At 38.9% G+C, this 14,510-nt stretch overlaps 2 protein-coding genes across 2 annotated transcripts in view; one reads left to right on the top strand and one right to left on the bottom strand.

The window, feature by feature from the left end:
- The window catches only part of MED7 (mediator complex subunit 7), a 118,178-nt gene that overhangs the window by 22,938 nt on the left and 80,730 nt on the right, over positions 1-14,510 (bottom strand). The window lies entirely within an intron of this gene.
- The window catches only part of ITK (IL2 inducible T cell kinase), a 69,432-nt gene continuing 66,375 nt past the window's right edge, over positions 11,454-14,510 (top strand). The window contains exon 1 of the mRNA XM_082453916.1: positions 11,454-13,119. Within this exon, the coding sequence (XP_082310042.1) occupies positions 12,982-13,119 (138 nt within the window). The 5' untranslated portion in view covers positions 11,454-12,981. The remainder of the gene's footprint in view (positions 13,120-14,510) is intronic.

The following is a 14,510-nucleotide window of genomic DNA, read 5'->3' as shown; positions in this document are numbered from 1 at the left end:
TTCCACAGTGGCTGTACCGATTTAATTTCCAACAGTGTAGGAGGGTTCCCTTTTCTCCATACCCTCTCCAGCATTTGTTATTTGTAAACTTTTTAATGATGGCCATTCTGACTGGTGTGAGGTGGTACCTCATTGTAGTTTTGATTTATATTTCTCTAATAATTAGCGATGTTGAGCATCTTTTCACGTGCCTATTGGTCATCTGTATGTCTTCTTTGGAGTAATGTCTATTTAGTTCTTATGTCCATCTTTTGATTGGATTGTTTTCTATTGTTGAGTTGTATGAGCCATTTGTATATTTTGGAAATTAAGCTCTTGTCAGTCGTATCATTTGAAAATATGTTCTCTTATTCCACAGGTTGTCTTTTTGTTTTGTTTATGGTTTTCTTTGCCATGCAAAAGCTTATAAGTTTGATCAGGTCCCATTCGTTTATTTTTGCTTTTATTTCTATTGCCTTGGGAAACTGACCTAAGAAAACATTGGTATGATTTATGTCAGAGAATGTTTTGCCTATGTTCTCTTCTAGGAGTTTTATGGCGTCATGTCTTATATTTAAGTCTTTCAGCCATTTTGAGTTCATTTTTGTGTATGGTGAGAGGGTGTGTTCTAACTTCACTGATTTACATGCGGCTGTCCAACTTTCCCAACACCACTTGCTGAAGAGACTGTCTTTTTCCCATTGTAGATTCTTGTAAAGGAGGCTAGTTTTTAAAACCATAATTTTATGGTGAGGAACTGAGGCTCAGGATTATCTTGCTCGGGGGCAGAACGCAGAGCTGGATGGATTCTATCCCCAGTCTTGCACTTCAGGTCAGGCTTTTTCTCTGTCTCAAGCTGCATGGCTCACCATCGTACTCTCATTCTGCACCAAATATAGAATCATTCATGGTTAGCAATATACGTGGGGACCCCAGGAAATCACTAAAGTCTTGAATCACCATAGGATTTCCCATATTGGTCTGCCTGCTTCTTCACTCTTGATGTCTACCTGATAAACCATTGATGTTCTGTTTCTCTGAAAAGCTCTTCAGAGAAATTATGGCAAAGATGCCTTTCTGGAGTTTTTGTACTTTGCACAAGGTGATGAATCCAAATTCCCCCTCCCCCAGTTAGAAGACTACTTTTGAGGTAAAAATACATCCCCCAAACTCAGTGATTACTATGTGAAGGTATTGAAATAAACATCACCCCCCAAATGTTCTTTTTTATATCCCTAGTGCCTACTGCAGTACCTGGCAAATTGCAGCTTTTCAGTAAATATGAACTTGCTTATGCCCACTGAGATTCATTCTTCCATTTGTTTAGTCAACAAAACTTATTGAGCAGGCACTATTTTCAGGACCAGCTAGAAAACGGAAAATGAAGAGATAAAGGTCCCTACTTCTGAAGAGCTAAAATTTTTTTTCTGAAGATGTTAAATGATTTCTCCAAAAAAAGAACAAAGTGGCTTATATTCTATTGTAAGGAGATAATCACTAAAAGTTAACACTATTGGGTTTTAAAACAAGAAGTTTTTATATTCTCAATCATCTCTTCTTCTCGTAAGTCCATTTCTGATGAATGATTAATGAGAGAAATCATAATTATATTATAAAGAACTTACTATAAGTCAGGCATAGTCCTAAACACTTTACATTCTTTTAAAAATGTAATTACCAAACAGCGCTATAAAACGTAGGTACAACCATTATTCCTATTTTATAGGGGAGAAAATCAAGGCTCAGGGAAGTTAGGCAACTTTATCAAGGTCAAAAGGTACCAAAATCATATATAAGTCCCCAAATATGGCAATGGTTAACTATACTACACTGGGTCACACAAGTAGAACACAAATATATAAGTACTATGCAGCATAAATTCATCAATTCTTTTAATTAATATTATTAGGTACCTACTTTGTGCCAGGCCCTGTTCTAGGTGCTAGGAATGCAGCAGTGGACAAAATAAATATCCTCGCTTTCATGGAGCTTATATGTAGGTAATAAATGAGTAAAATACATGGTATGTCCGATGCTGTGGAGAAAGATAAAGTAGGCAAATGGGATGGGAGTGTGTGCATGGGAGAAGGAGCTGTAGGTGGTGGTCAAGGAAGGCTCAGTGAGAAGCAACTTTTAAGCAAAAACGTCAAGGAGGTCAGGGAGGAAGCCATGCGGATGTCTGGCGAGTAGCCTCTTGTCAGAGGGAATAGCAAGGGCCAAGATCCTGAGGTGGGAGTGTGCCTGGTTTGTTAGAGGAACACCAAGGGGGCCACAGTGACAAGAGTGGAGTGAGGGAGAGAGGTTGGAGATGAGGCCAAGAAGCAACTGTGGTGATGGTAGGGAAGCAGATCATGTGTGAAGGACCTTGTAGGACATTGTGAGGTGTTTAGCTCTGCTCTAAATGGGAGATGATCTGACCTACATATATGGAGAATCATTCTGGCCACCATGTTGCAAAGAGATCATAGAGGTGTAATAGGGACGGAAACGGAGACTGGGTAGCTCCTGCAAGAGATGAAGATGTGTGTGGAAGCAGTGCAAGTAGTGAAAAGTGATCAGCCACCAGACATGTTTTATGTATACTGATGTTGAACAATTTTCAATAAATATCAGTAAGTAAAAAAAGCAAGTTGCAAAGAGCATATATGGCATGCCATATATTTTTTAATAAAAATTTTAAAATGTGTGTTTGTGTGTGTGTGTGTGTTTGTGTGTGTAAGTGAAAAGATGCACAGGAAACCAGTACCAGGAGCAAACTTACTGGCCGAAGGAAATGGTGGTATGGAGACTTAGCTTCCCAGGGCATTCTCTTTTATACGTTTCAGATTTTATTCTATTGTATATACTACTTGCACAGAAGTAAATAATACTTTAAATTTTAGAATTTGAGAACCCAAATACAAAATATCGTTCAAAATTCATTTTCTGACTTTTCTTAAATACCTTCTGAAAATTTATTCTCTCTTTCCAAAGTTTAAAAGTCTGACGCATCCCCTATCAAAAAAATGGAGATCAATAAGTCAAGACATATTTATTGATTGCCAGCTATGTGCCCACCATTGAGCTAAGAGCATTCAGGTTGTCAAATATAAGTTCCAAAAACTTTAAAACATGACTCTCACACAAATATACAATGAAAACATGTCAGAGATTTCATTAACTCATCAATGAGGGAATCAGCATGATGGTAAAGCTGGTTCAAAGGAGAATTAGAGGTATAGGCATTGGCATTGGAGAAAGAATATTGGACTAACACTGCCAGGTTAGACACAAAACTGGTTAAATGTCTACAGGGCAATAAAATCATAAGCTTTGGGGCTATCGTTTTTACTAAGCAGAAATCATTTGCATCTCTTCTGAATGAAAATCTATAAGTTATTAGAGAACTTCACAGAGTCTGAGATTTTAATCAATAACAGATAGTCTTCTTGGGGTGCTGAAAATGTTCCAAAGTTACATTGTGATAGTTTCACAACTGTGAATATATGAAAAAGCACTGAACTGTACACTTCCAATGGATGAATGTTTTGATATGTAAAATGTATCTCAATAAAGCTGTTAAAAATAATAGACAGTAATACTTCAGTCTTGATTTATTAATCCAATTCCATTGTCTTACTTCCTTCTCTTAGATAATCACATAATCCTCAGGCAGGTATTTAAATAATGCTTTAATATGACATTGAAAGTACATGTTGGACTTCCCTGGTGGCACAATGGTTAAGAATCTGCCTGCCAATGCAGGGGACACAGGTTTGAGCCCTGGTCCGGGAAGATCCCACATGCCGCAGAGTAACTAAGCCCGTGCGCCACAACTACTGAGCCTGTGCTCTAGAGCCCGCGAGCTGTAACTACTGAGCCTGCGTGCCACAACTACTGAAGCCCACATGCCTAGACCCCATGCTCCGCAGCAAGAGAAGTCACCACAATGAGAAGCCCGCACACTGCTACGAAGAGTAGCCCCAGCTCGCCGCAACTAGAGAAAGCCCGTGCGCAGCAACGAAGACTCAACACAGCCAAAAATAAATAAATAAGTTTATAAAAATAAAAAAAAAAGAAAGTACATGTTACCTGCTTTGTAATTTTTTCTATTTACAAGTTTTTGGTAATTCTTCTTAACAAGGACTATAGTGAAGCCTGTATAAACCACCACCCTAATTTCGGAAAATTTACAATTCAGGAGAACACACTGAAGAGACAGAACAATACAGGAGGACAATTAAATACATGATAGAGTAATAGTGAATGAGTTGAATGAATGGACCTGATAACACTTATCTCAATATTTAAAACCAACAATGTTTTGTGAGAAGAGAAACTGCCAGAACCACAATTCTAAGGAGAGTTTCCTGTACATTTTTAATTGGCCTGAGATTAAAGAGATGTGAAGCGTGAAAACACAAAATACTGTGTATGATGTACTGAGTATAGGTAGACATGCAAGATTATAGATGGCTGAAGTCCACCTGTTTATCATGGGAAGAGGTTTCAAGTCAATAACTTTTGTTCCCCACCTATCACTTTGTAAAGCAAGGCAAGCAGACAGCTATATATAGCCTTTTCAAAGAGCATGCCACCCGAGAGGGCCTAGTGAGCTAGGCAGGATGTGAGGGTGGGGAGATTTCCATACTGTACACAGCATATATCTGCTGGGTAAATCCCCTGGCCTAAAATACAATCCACAGTCCTTATACGTCAACACTGTTAAACCAAGGTGGCGTGGGATGAGCTATAGTGAGCCTTGGGCACCTAGGACTTCAGGAAGCCAACCTGATTTCTGCCTTACCTTCTGGTTATCAGAAAAAGACCACAGTCACCTAGACTCTTTCCCTAAGGGCCATTATGCAAATCAGTTTGCCTCTGCCTTAGGTTTCAAAAGAAAATGAGCTGGTATAGATGAAAGAAGCCAGACAGGAGATCTGAAGAATTTTATTTCTCAACATTATGGTCCAACAAGTGTCACCTCTCTTCCCCACCTACTTGCTTTCTGCTCTCTTCTTGTTTCTGTCCTCAGACATGTTTAGCCCCACTCAGAGCCAAAATTCTGCGCTCTTTTTCACGGTCTTATGACAATTTCCCTCTCTTGGCTTCCAATTTTGCTACGTTTATAAGCCATGAGACATCCCATCTCGGTCTAAATATTTATTTCTTTGATGTTATATTGAAGAAGCTTACAATTAAATACACATAAAATAATAAAATAGTTAACATTTAAGATAAAAATAAAGATTAGAAACTGTAGAGATGGGAGATGGTAAATGATCCAGGAGCTGGGATAAGATGATTATTGCAATTATATTGCAAAGAATAAATATTAAATTTAACTCTGAAAAAATATTGGAAGAAAGTAAAATAAATGTTAACATTGATTATCTCTGAGGGGTGAGACTAAAAGTGATTATTATTTTTGTCTATTTGATGGTTGGCTCTTTCCAGCAAGAATATATTTCACTTCTGTAATCAGAAATACATATATATGTATGTATGTGTGTATATATATATATATATATATATATATATATTTCAAAAATTAGGTCTAAGCTCTAACGTCTAACTGGTCACCTCAGTTATCACTATCTTCTACTAATCAAACCAATTATTTCTGACAAAGGACATACTTTTATTTTAAATTGGAAAGTAAAAAATTCCCCCACAATATGGTCTTCTTTAATTACATAAATTAAAAAGCAAAACATCTCTCTACCTTTCCAGTTCCTTGCTGGAAGTTTGATATAGAAACTTTCTGACATTGCCCTGCACATATACATACATATTAATACAAACACAAAATACTTTGATATAAAAATGGGATTATGCCATACATATTTGTCTGCACCTTTTCTATCTTAACACTAAATCTTGTACTTTTTTAGAGTGATACATTATAGAAATTCTTCATTCATTTTCATTATCTCAGTATTCCACTGAATGGATGCAGCATAGATTAATCAGTTTCTCACTGATGCACATATAAGTTGTTTCCATTACAAACACTGCAATGAACATTTAGTACAAATCCCTCTATGTGCTCATTTTTTTTTTCTCTAGGATTAATAGTTCTAGAAGGAATAAGGTTTATTTTTAAATTTTTTCAGAAGATAGAAGCTATATAATTACCAAAATATTCTGGGTATCACTCTTAAACAGATCCATATAAACCTGATCAAGTTTGGATGAGAACCACAAGGATAATGAAAGCCTTGGAAGCCATATCCTAAGGGTGCAGTTGAAGGATCTCTTCGTCCTGGACACAAGAGTGCTCTGGAGTTATGTAAGAAGCATCTCCACTTATCTAAATGGCTATTCCCTGGACCAGAGAAGAGGATTGGACTTGCAGGGCCTCAAATGCTAGAACAATGAAGATGGGCTTCAGGGCAGAGTAAAGGTGAGATGATTTATTGATGAGCTGACATCCATTCCACTTTCTCTAGTGGCAACACTCTTGGTGTTCCTTTAGAGGAAAACCTCTCTCTACTCTCAGCCCACGTGGCTGGATAGGGCCAACTGTATCCCATCCCCAAATCCAGGAAAGGGTGCAGACCTAGAAATAGACAACAGAATATTCTATTGCCTTGGCTGTAATGACTGAGCTACCTATTAGCAACTCACCCAAGCCAGGGCAATGATTCACAGTTCTGAGACTTTTGCTGGAACTATTAGGAAAAAGAATCCAGTTCCACTGGCAAAATGTCAGCCTTTTGCTGCCACAGAGGAAAGCCTTCCTAAGCGTGAAGCTGACACAAAACTAAGAAATGAAAATCAAAATTTCTGATGTCATTGATTAAGTAGCTGGATCCAGTAGTGCCAGGCTGAATTGGTTTTTTCTTTGTTAGAGGATGTTAAACAAACTTTTCCAACTCAGTTTCAGTTGAGGCCTCAAAGACCTAAAATAATACAATTAAAGGAATCAAGTGACTTTCTATCCTAAAGTAGAATACCTTGTCATCCGTGCTTGACACAATAGGAAGCAAAACAAGTTCTGCCAGTAATAGTCTTTGCCCACCTCCAGCTTTTAGAAAACAAAAGCTTGAAAAACCAAGAGAGAGTTTTTGGTGCACTGTGCATTTCCTCTCACAACCCACTCAGGGGGAAAGGGGGCAGGTGTTTGCATCCACCAGAAGCCAAGTGACAGGAACTTTAAAGGACTAGCTTGACCTAAGTCTCATAGGGTTTATGAGGACTGTTGTCCTCATAAATCCCATTTGGAGAAAGGCAAAGGTTAAATCTTGTGGAAGAGCTCCTTGTTTGGTGTCAGAGGGAGAACAGGTTGCACTTGGGGCAAATGGTACGTACATCCATCAATGGATACCTGAGTCTTCTCTAGAGCCATGGGAGGGAATAAGTGGCATGCAGCTCATTTTCAAGGGACATTTACCCAAGAAGATAACAAAGATGGGCAAAGGGATTCCAACAGAGTTGCAGGGGAGGCACCCTGGAGGAGGACCAGCAGAAGCCCAAGAGCTGAAGGTTGGGCTCACTGGGAGTCAGACTGGCATCTCCAATATCAAGAGAACTGCTGTCAGAGCCCTCTGAAAATAATGGCAACAACACACATGACAAAACTTTCCCATGAAAGAAAAAGCAACAATTGTGTATCCACCACATTCAGAGGGCATCAACCCAAGATTACAACTGTGACCTCATTGAATTCAGTGCCTGTTTCCCTTCTTGCCCCAAGCCTGAGCCTGAAGGAGTGGGTCAGAAGCAAGGCTAGTGTATGGGGAAGGAGGAGGAGTTAGGATCTAGTAGAAAAGGCAACATGCTTCAAAGCCTGTACCAGACCTCTGCTTAGGTTGAGGAAAAGCATTAAATTGAATATGTGTTTGGAGTTTTTGTTATTAGACTGAATTGGACAGGCCTTTTTCTTAACTTTTATTATGAAAAATTTCAAACATATAGCAATGTAAGGAGAGTAAAGAACCACCAACCCATCCATCACCCAGCTTCAATTGTCAACTCAGCCAAACATCTGTCATCTCTTGCCCTACCTATTTCTCCCCAAAGCAAATCTCATATATTTTGTTATTTTATCAATAATTATTTCTGTATGTTTCTGTGCACAATAAAGACTCTTTTACAATAACAACAGTGCCATTACCATGCCTTAAAAATTAAAAATAATTTAGTCATCAAATACGCAGTGTTCTGATTTCCCAACTGTCTCATAATGTCTTTATATAATTGATTTGTTTGAATTTAAATCCAAACAAAATCAGCACATGCTTGATATGGCTCTTAAAGTCTCTTTTAATCTTATGGGCTCTCCCTCTGACTCACTTGTTACAGACATGGGGTAGTTGTCTTTAGTGATTTGGGTACAGACCCGAGGTGTCCATGGTGGATTGGTTCCAGGACCCCCCAAATACAAAATGCTCTAGTCCCTTATAGAAAATGGCATATAAAATCATAATAAGGCCACAGACACCCCAAAACACACCACCAGACGTGGATGTGCCCACCAGAAAGACAAGATCCAGCCTCATCCACCAGAACACAGGCACCAGTCCCCTCCACCAGGAAGCCTACACAACCCACTGAACCAACCTTAGCCACTGGGGACAGACACCAAAAACAACGGGAACTACGAACCTGCAGCCTGCGAAAAGGAGACCCCAAACACAGTAAGTTAAGCAAAATGAGAAGACAGAAAAACACACAGCAGATGAAGGAGCAAGGTAAAAACCCACCAGACCTAATAAATGAAGAGGAAATAGGCAGTCTACCTGAAAAAGAATTCAGAATAATGATAGTAAAGATGATCCAAAATCTTGGAAATAGAATAGAAAATGGCATAGTATTTGTATATAACCTACACATATCCTCCTGTAAACTTTAAATCATCTCTAGATTTCTTATAATACCTAATACAATATAAAAGCTATATAAATAGTCGTAAATATACTGTAAATGCTATGTAAATAGTTTCTGGTGCACAGTAAATTCAAGTTTTGCTTTTTGGAACTTTCTGGAATTTTTTTTTTTTTGACCCACAGTTGGTTGGATCCACAGATGCAGAACCCGCAGATACAGAGGGTCCACTGTATTCTGAACTTATCTCCATGCATCTCCATGCTGTCATTTGTCATGTTCCTTTATCTCTTGTATTTCCTGCAAACTTGAATTTAGATCTAGAGGTTGGATGAGATTGTTTGATTTTTTTCTTTTTTTTCTTTTGGCAAGGCTTCTGTGTACTTCCTATTGCATCACTTCAGGAAATACAGAATGTCTGATTGTCTCTCTTTTCCTGCTGTTAAGATTGATCAATGTGTTACAATGTTATCAGTCTAATAAATAAATTATAGATTTTCCTATTGGCTCTTCACATAATGATTTTAGCAGCCATTGATGAACACTGTCTAGATCCATTATGCATTATTAGGATTGCAAAATGGTGATATTCTATCACTCCTTAATTTATTCATTGGAATTCTTCTATAAAGAAGGACTCTCCTTCATTAAATATTTGATTACTAAACTGAGATATGGCTCTTCAGGAAAAATAGGAAATATATTTTATTCTTTCCCTTTGTTTTGCAGTTTACAGAATAATAAATTGGTTTTTCAGCATCCTCCAAAAGTGATCAATAGGGTTTTTTTTGGTTTTCTTTGGTTTTTTTTTAGAATTTATTTTTCAGTGTTTTATTGATTATTTTTGGCTGCACTGGGTCTTCATTGCTGCGCATGGGCTTTCTCTAGTTGCAGTGAGTGGGGGCTACTTTTCGTTGTGGTGCGCAGGCTTCTCATTGCGGTGGCTTCTCTTGTTGCGGAGCACAGGCTCTAGGTGCGCGGGCTCAGTAGTTGTGGCATGCGGGCCCTAGAGCACATGGGCTTCAGTAGTTGCGGCGTGTGGGCTCAGTAGTTGTGGCATGTGGGCTCTAGGGTGCACGGGCTTCAATAGCTGTGGCACGCAGGCTCAGTAGCTGTGGCTCGCGGGCTTAGTTGCTCCGCGGCATGTGGGATCTTCCTGGACCAGGGATCGAATCTGTGTCCCCTGCATTGGCAGGCGGATTCTTAACGACTGTGCCACCAGGGAATTCCCAATAGGACTTTAAAACAAAACAAAGGGATTATTTTTACACATGTTTTCCTAAGAGTGATGGGGAAAATATTGGGTCTCTTAAGGTTATGTTTAGGTGAGGACAAAAACCAATCCCGGCGAGTGGGTTTGAAGGTGCTATGATGAGAGAGAATAAAATTACTTATGATTACACTCCATGGAGACTTGGCCAAGGAAAGGCTCCTATTACAACAGCTACTGATGACATTTTGCTTTCCCACATGAGAATACTTTGTGAAGTCTGTAAATCTTTCAACCTGAAAAAACCAGGTATAAATCTACCCTTCTCAAAGGACTTTACAGTCTAGTTTGAAAATGCACTGTATTAGTTAAAATTAGGTTTACTGTTTGTGACAGAACCTCAAAATAACAGGGGCTTAGAAAATAAAATTTTATTTCTTTTTACATTAAAGAAAAAGTGCTCCCAGGCTGCAAGGAGGATCCAAGGTCATCAGGACCCCAGAATCTTTCTATTTTATGCTCCATTGACCTCCACATGCAATTTCTACTTCAAGGTATAAGATAGCTGCTCTAGCTCCAACCTTCACATTCACATTCTAGTTAGCAGGAAGGAGGAAAAAGAGAATGAAAAGGGTATGATGATTGCCATTAAGGACATTTCCTTGAAGTTGTGCTCATAACTTCTGCCCTGTTCAATTAGCTAGAATACAGTTAACATGACTGAAAAATGTAATCTTTATTCTGGCTGGCCAGATGCCCAGATAACCTTCAGGGAGTCAGTTACCTGGGAAGAAGGGGAGAATAGATACTTGGAGAAAATAGCAATCCCTGTCTCAAGTCCATATTCAGGAGAGAAAAGAAATACTACCTCTTTTGGGCATGTATTTCCACACATATATCTTACAATCTCAGAATGGAGGTGGGGAAATCATTTAAAGTATTCCCTCCCCAACAATCTTGAGTGTCTTGATTATGCTGGGGCATCCAATATATGAGACAAAATTAAGCTGTAGTCTGGTAATTCACATGAAAAAAAATAAATTCTAGATCATTGCACTCCTATACAGCAATAATGATTGTTCTGTTTCATTATTTATTCCTGTCTGGCATATGCCATCTCTCCTTACACTGAGATTTCTTGGTTATTTACTTCATGCTAGAAGTAGGACTCATGATACTTTATACCTTAATTCTAAGGCCAGATACATGACTAGCATCCACCACTCACAGAGCTTATGGGATTGTCTTCAAAAGGACCCGCACAGAGACCAAGGATCAGCGAGGGTAAGTAGCTCACTCAAAGAAACAGCTTAGTAAGTGACAGAGCTGGGATTCCAACGTAATTTTGTCTGTCTTTAGAGCTCATGTATACTTTGTGTATTATGCCATTCTGAAGGATTTACTTATTTTCTGCTCTTCCACTACGTTTTACGATGGAAAAGCAATCATTTCTCTAGTGTTTTATGCCCATTGTCTCTTATAATTGTCCAACCCAGTTTGGTGATTACTTATTCAACACATTTTTCTAAACAGCCTTTTAATGTGCCAGGCACCGTGATGGTTGCTGAGTATGTAATGGTGAGCAAAACCACACATAGTCCTCCTTACCATTAGGGAGCTTCCAGACTAGTGGGAGAGACAAACATTAATCCAAAAATCACCGTCCAAAAAGTACAATGACAACTGTCATAAGGGGTATGTCATAAGGTGCCCTCTACATATATAATTGGTGGATTTGACTTAGTAAAGCCAGGAAGGCTTCCCTGAGGAAGTGACATGGCTGAGACTAGCAGTATAATTTAGAGTTAAAGCAGGCAAAGCAGGGGAGAGAAGATGTTTTCAGGCAAAGGGAGCAGATGTTCAAAGCAGCATGAGAAGCACACATGAGGGCTAAAGTGAAAATGTGTGAGCAGAGAGGTATGAGATGAGACTGGCAAGGAAGCCGGAGACTAGCCCCACATGTAGGGGCACCATTATTCCCCTTCACAGGTAAAAAAAGCTGAGGCTCAGAGCTCTTGAGTAATTTGCCTATAGTCTCACAGTTAGTTAGCTGGTGGAGCCAGAAGCCAACCTGTGGTAGGTAAAGATGTCCTTGTCCTAATCCCTAGAACCTGTGCATGTGTTAGCTTACATGACAAAGGGGAATTAAGGTAGAATATGGAATTAAGGTTGCTAATAAACAGATCTTAAAATAGGGAGATTATTTTAGATTATCCAGGCAAGCCCAGTGTAATCTTAAGGAATCTTAAATATGGAAGAGGGAGGCAGAAGAAGAGGTTACAGTTGTATGAGATGAGAGAATTTGACCCGCTGTTGTAGGCTTTGAAGATGGAGGAAGAGGGCTGAGAGTCAAGGCATGCGGGTGGTCCTAGAAGCTGGAAAGGGCAAGGAAACAGATTCTACACTAGAGGTCCTCCAGAAAGGATCACAACCCTGCTGACATCTTGATTTTAGCCCAGTGAGACCCATTTTGCATTTCTGAACTACAGAACTGTAAGATAATAAATTCGTGAGGCACTAAACTTGTGATAATTTGTTACAGCAGCCAATAGAAAACTAACACACAAGCTATTGTCCATCAACCCCAAAGTCCACGTTCCTACCCCTTGTGCTGCATGCCTTAACTGTTACATGGGCTAAAGCAGGAACTATGAAGATTTAACTCTAATCCGTCATATCATTTTGAGTCTGAGGTTCGTCAGATATCATTTCTAAACCGTACAGCAAAGAGTATGTATAATTTTTACTTATGCTTCATAGTTTTCTGAATTTTGAAAGGATGTGGTTATGGGCTTTGACCTCAGAAGAGAAGCTCTGCAATGTTGACTGAATGTTGGTAGAGAGATAACATTGGAGGCAAGTTGCCTTTGAACAACTCTCTGAAGATCAACTGCCTCTCCAGCTCATTCCTTGCCCTGAAGCTGTGTCCTCTGGTTGTGCTGAGGGGTGATGCCCAAGGTGCATCACTTTTCAAGGACTGGATCATGAACAACTTCATCCTCCTGGAAGAACAGCTTATCAAGAAATCCCAACAAAAGAGAAGAACTTCTCCTTCGAACTTTAAAGTTCGATTCTTTGTTTTAACCAAAACCAGCCTGGCATACTTTGAGGACCGTCATGGGGTATGTGAGCACTTTGTTTTGTCCTTTCTAAAAGAGTATTTTATAGTTAGACTGAGCTGACTCATGAAGATATACATAGACTAAAATAAGAACACAGAAAACACAGATGTACTTGTTATAACAACCTAAATAGTACAGTAAGAGTAATTGGAAGAGAGCATGGAGAAAAGTCAAGAGATGGGTTAACTGTATTAGGTGATTTCAGTTCTAAAAAATGTAAAAGAGTAAGTTTATTATTCATTAGCTTATCTTTCCCCTACAAGGTTAAGTTTGACTTTTAAATTATAATATTTTATGTGAAATGGAATGGTTAAGTGATGGGTCCCGTGTCAACATTTTTATGGATTCAGTTTTAATTGTCTCAATGGCCATCACTCACCTGACATGGGGAATAATGGTCCTTGGGCATTTAATTGTCTAGAATTTGCAAAGCCCAGTGGTAAACCTCTTCATCCCTTGGAGAACTTCCCAGGAGACTATCACGCACAAAATGTTATGCGGTATAGAACAGCAGTTCTTATCTAGATTACAGCTGCTTAGCTAAGTCAGTATTTATATATCTAAAGATAGTCTTATATTCCATAACATCAATAATAATAAGTGCAACACGAATAATCATAACAATGTAGTTTGGTACAAAAGGCACTGGAAGAGGGGTCAGGAGACCAAACTCCACTTCTCTCTAGGTAAGTTAGCCTCGGCAAATGTCTCTACCTTCTGTATCAGGTTCTTTCTTTATAAAATGAAAGGACTGGAAATACCACCTACAACATTCCTTTCTTCTTTCCTTTGTTTCTATGAAGTAGCACTTGTATAGCCCTTCTCAGCAATTTTTCAAAGCATGTTTGCCTCCTTACTATATCATTATATTATTTTTCCATCATCAAGGAGGTAGGGAAAATAACGTTGGTGCTTGATGGTCACTTAGAGACAAAGGCATGCTGATTCTTGGCTGGGATCTGACTTAGTAGGTGTAGGCATGAGTTTGGGGTCTTTTGAGATCCAGGCTTTGAAGTGTTCAATGAGATGGAGACTTGAAAGAGGCCAGGCCGGGTATGGAGCCTATGGATTCCTAGACTTCTAAGTTGCAGGTGAAATAATACTGCCTCTCTTTTAGAGGTGAAAAGACATGCTCATCTTAAGCAGATGCTTACTGATAATAATCAGCCAATCAATTGGGAATAATATGGAATTACTTATGCGCAAGGCCCCTGTGGTAGATATTTAATAAATATTTGTTGAGTAAATTAATGGAGGGCCAATAGCCAAGTTTTCAACTTGGAGAATTCATCATTTAGAGCTGATTAATCACATGGCATCAGTCAATTTTTTTTCTATTGTGAATGGGACATTAGAAGTTCTGGTTTCATATTTGAAGAGTAGTCATTTAT

This window comes from Balaenoptera physalus (genome assembly GCF_965194825.1).
Source record: "Balaenoptera physalus genome assembly, chromosome: 3".
NCBI classification, from domain to species: Eukaryota; Metazoa; Chordata; class Mammalia; order Artiodactyla; family Balaenopteridae; genus Balaenoptera; species Balaenoptera physalus.
Note: the sequence above shows the minus strand (reverse complement) of the source record. Positions and strands in the feature narration are given on the sequence as shown.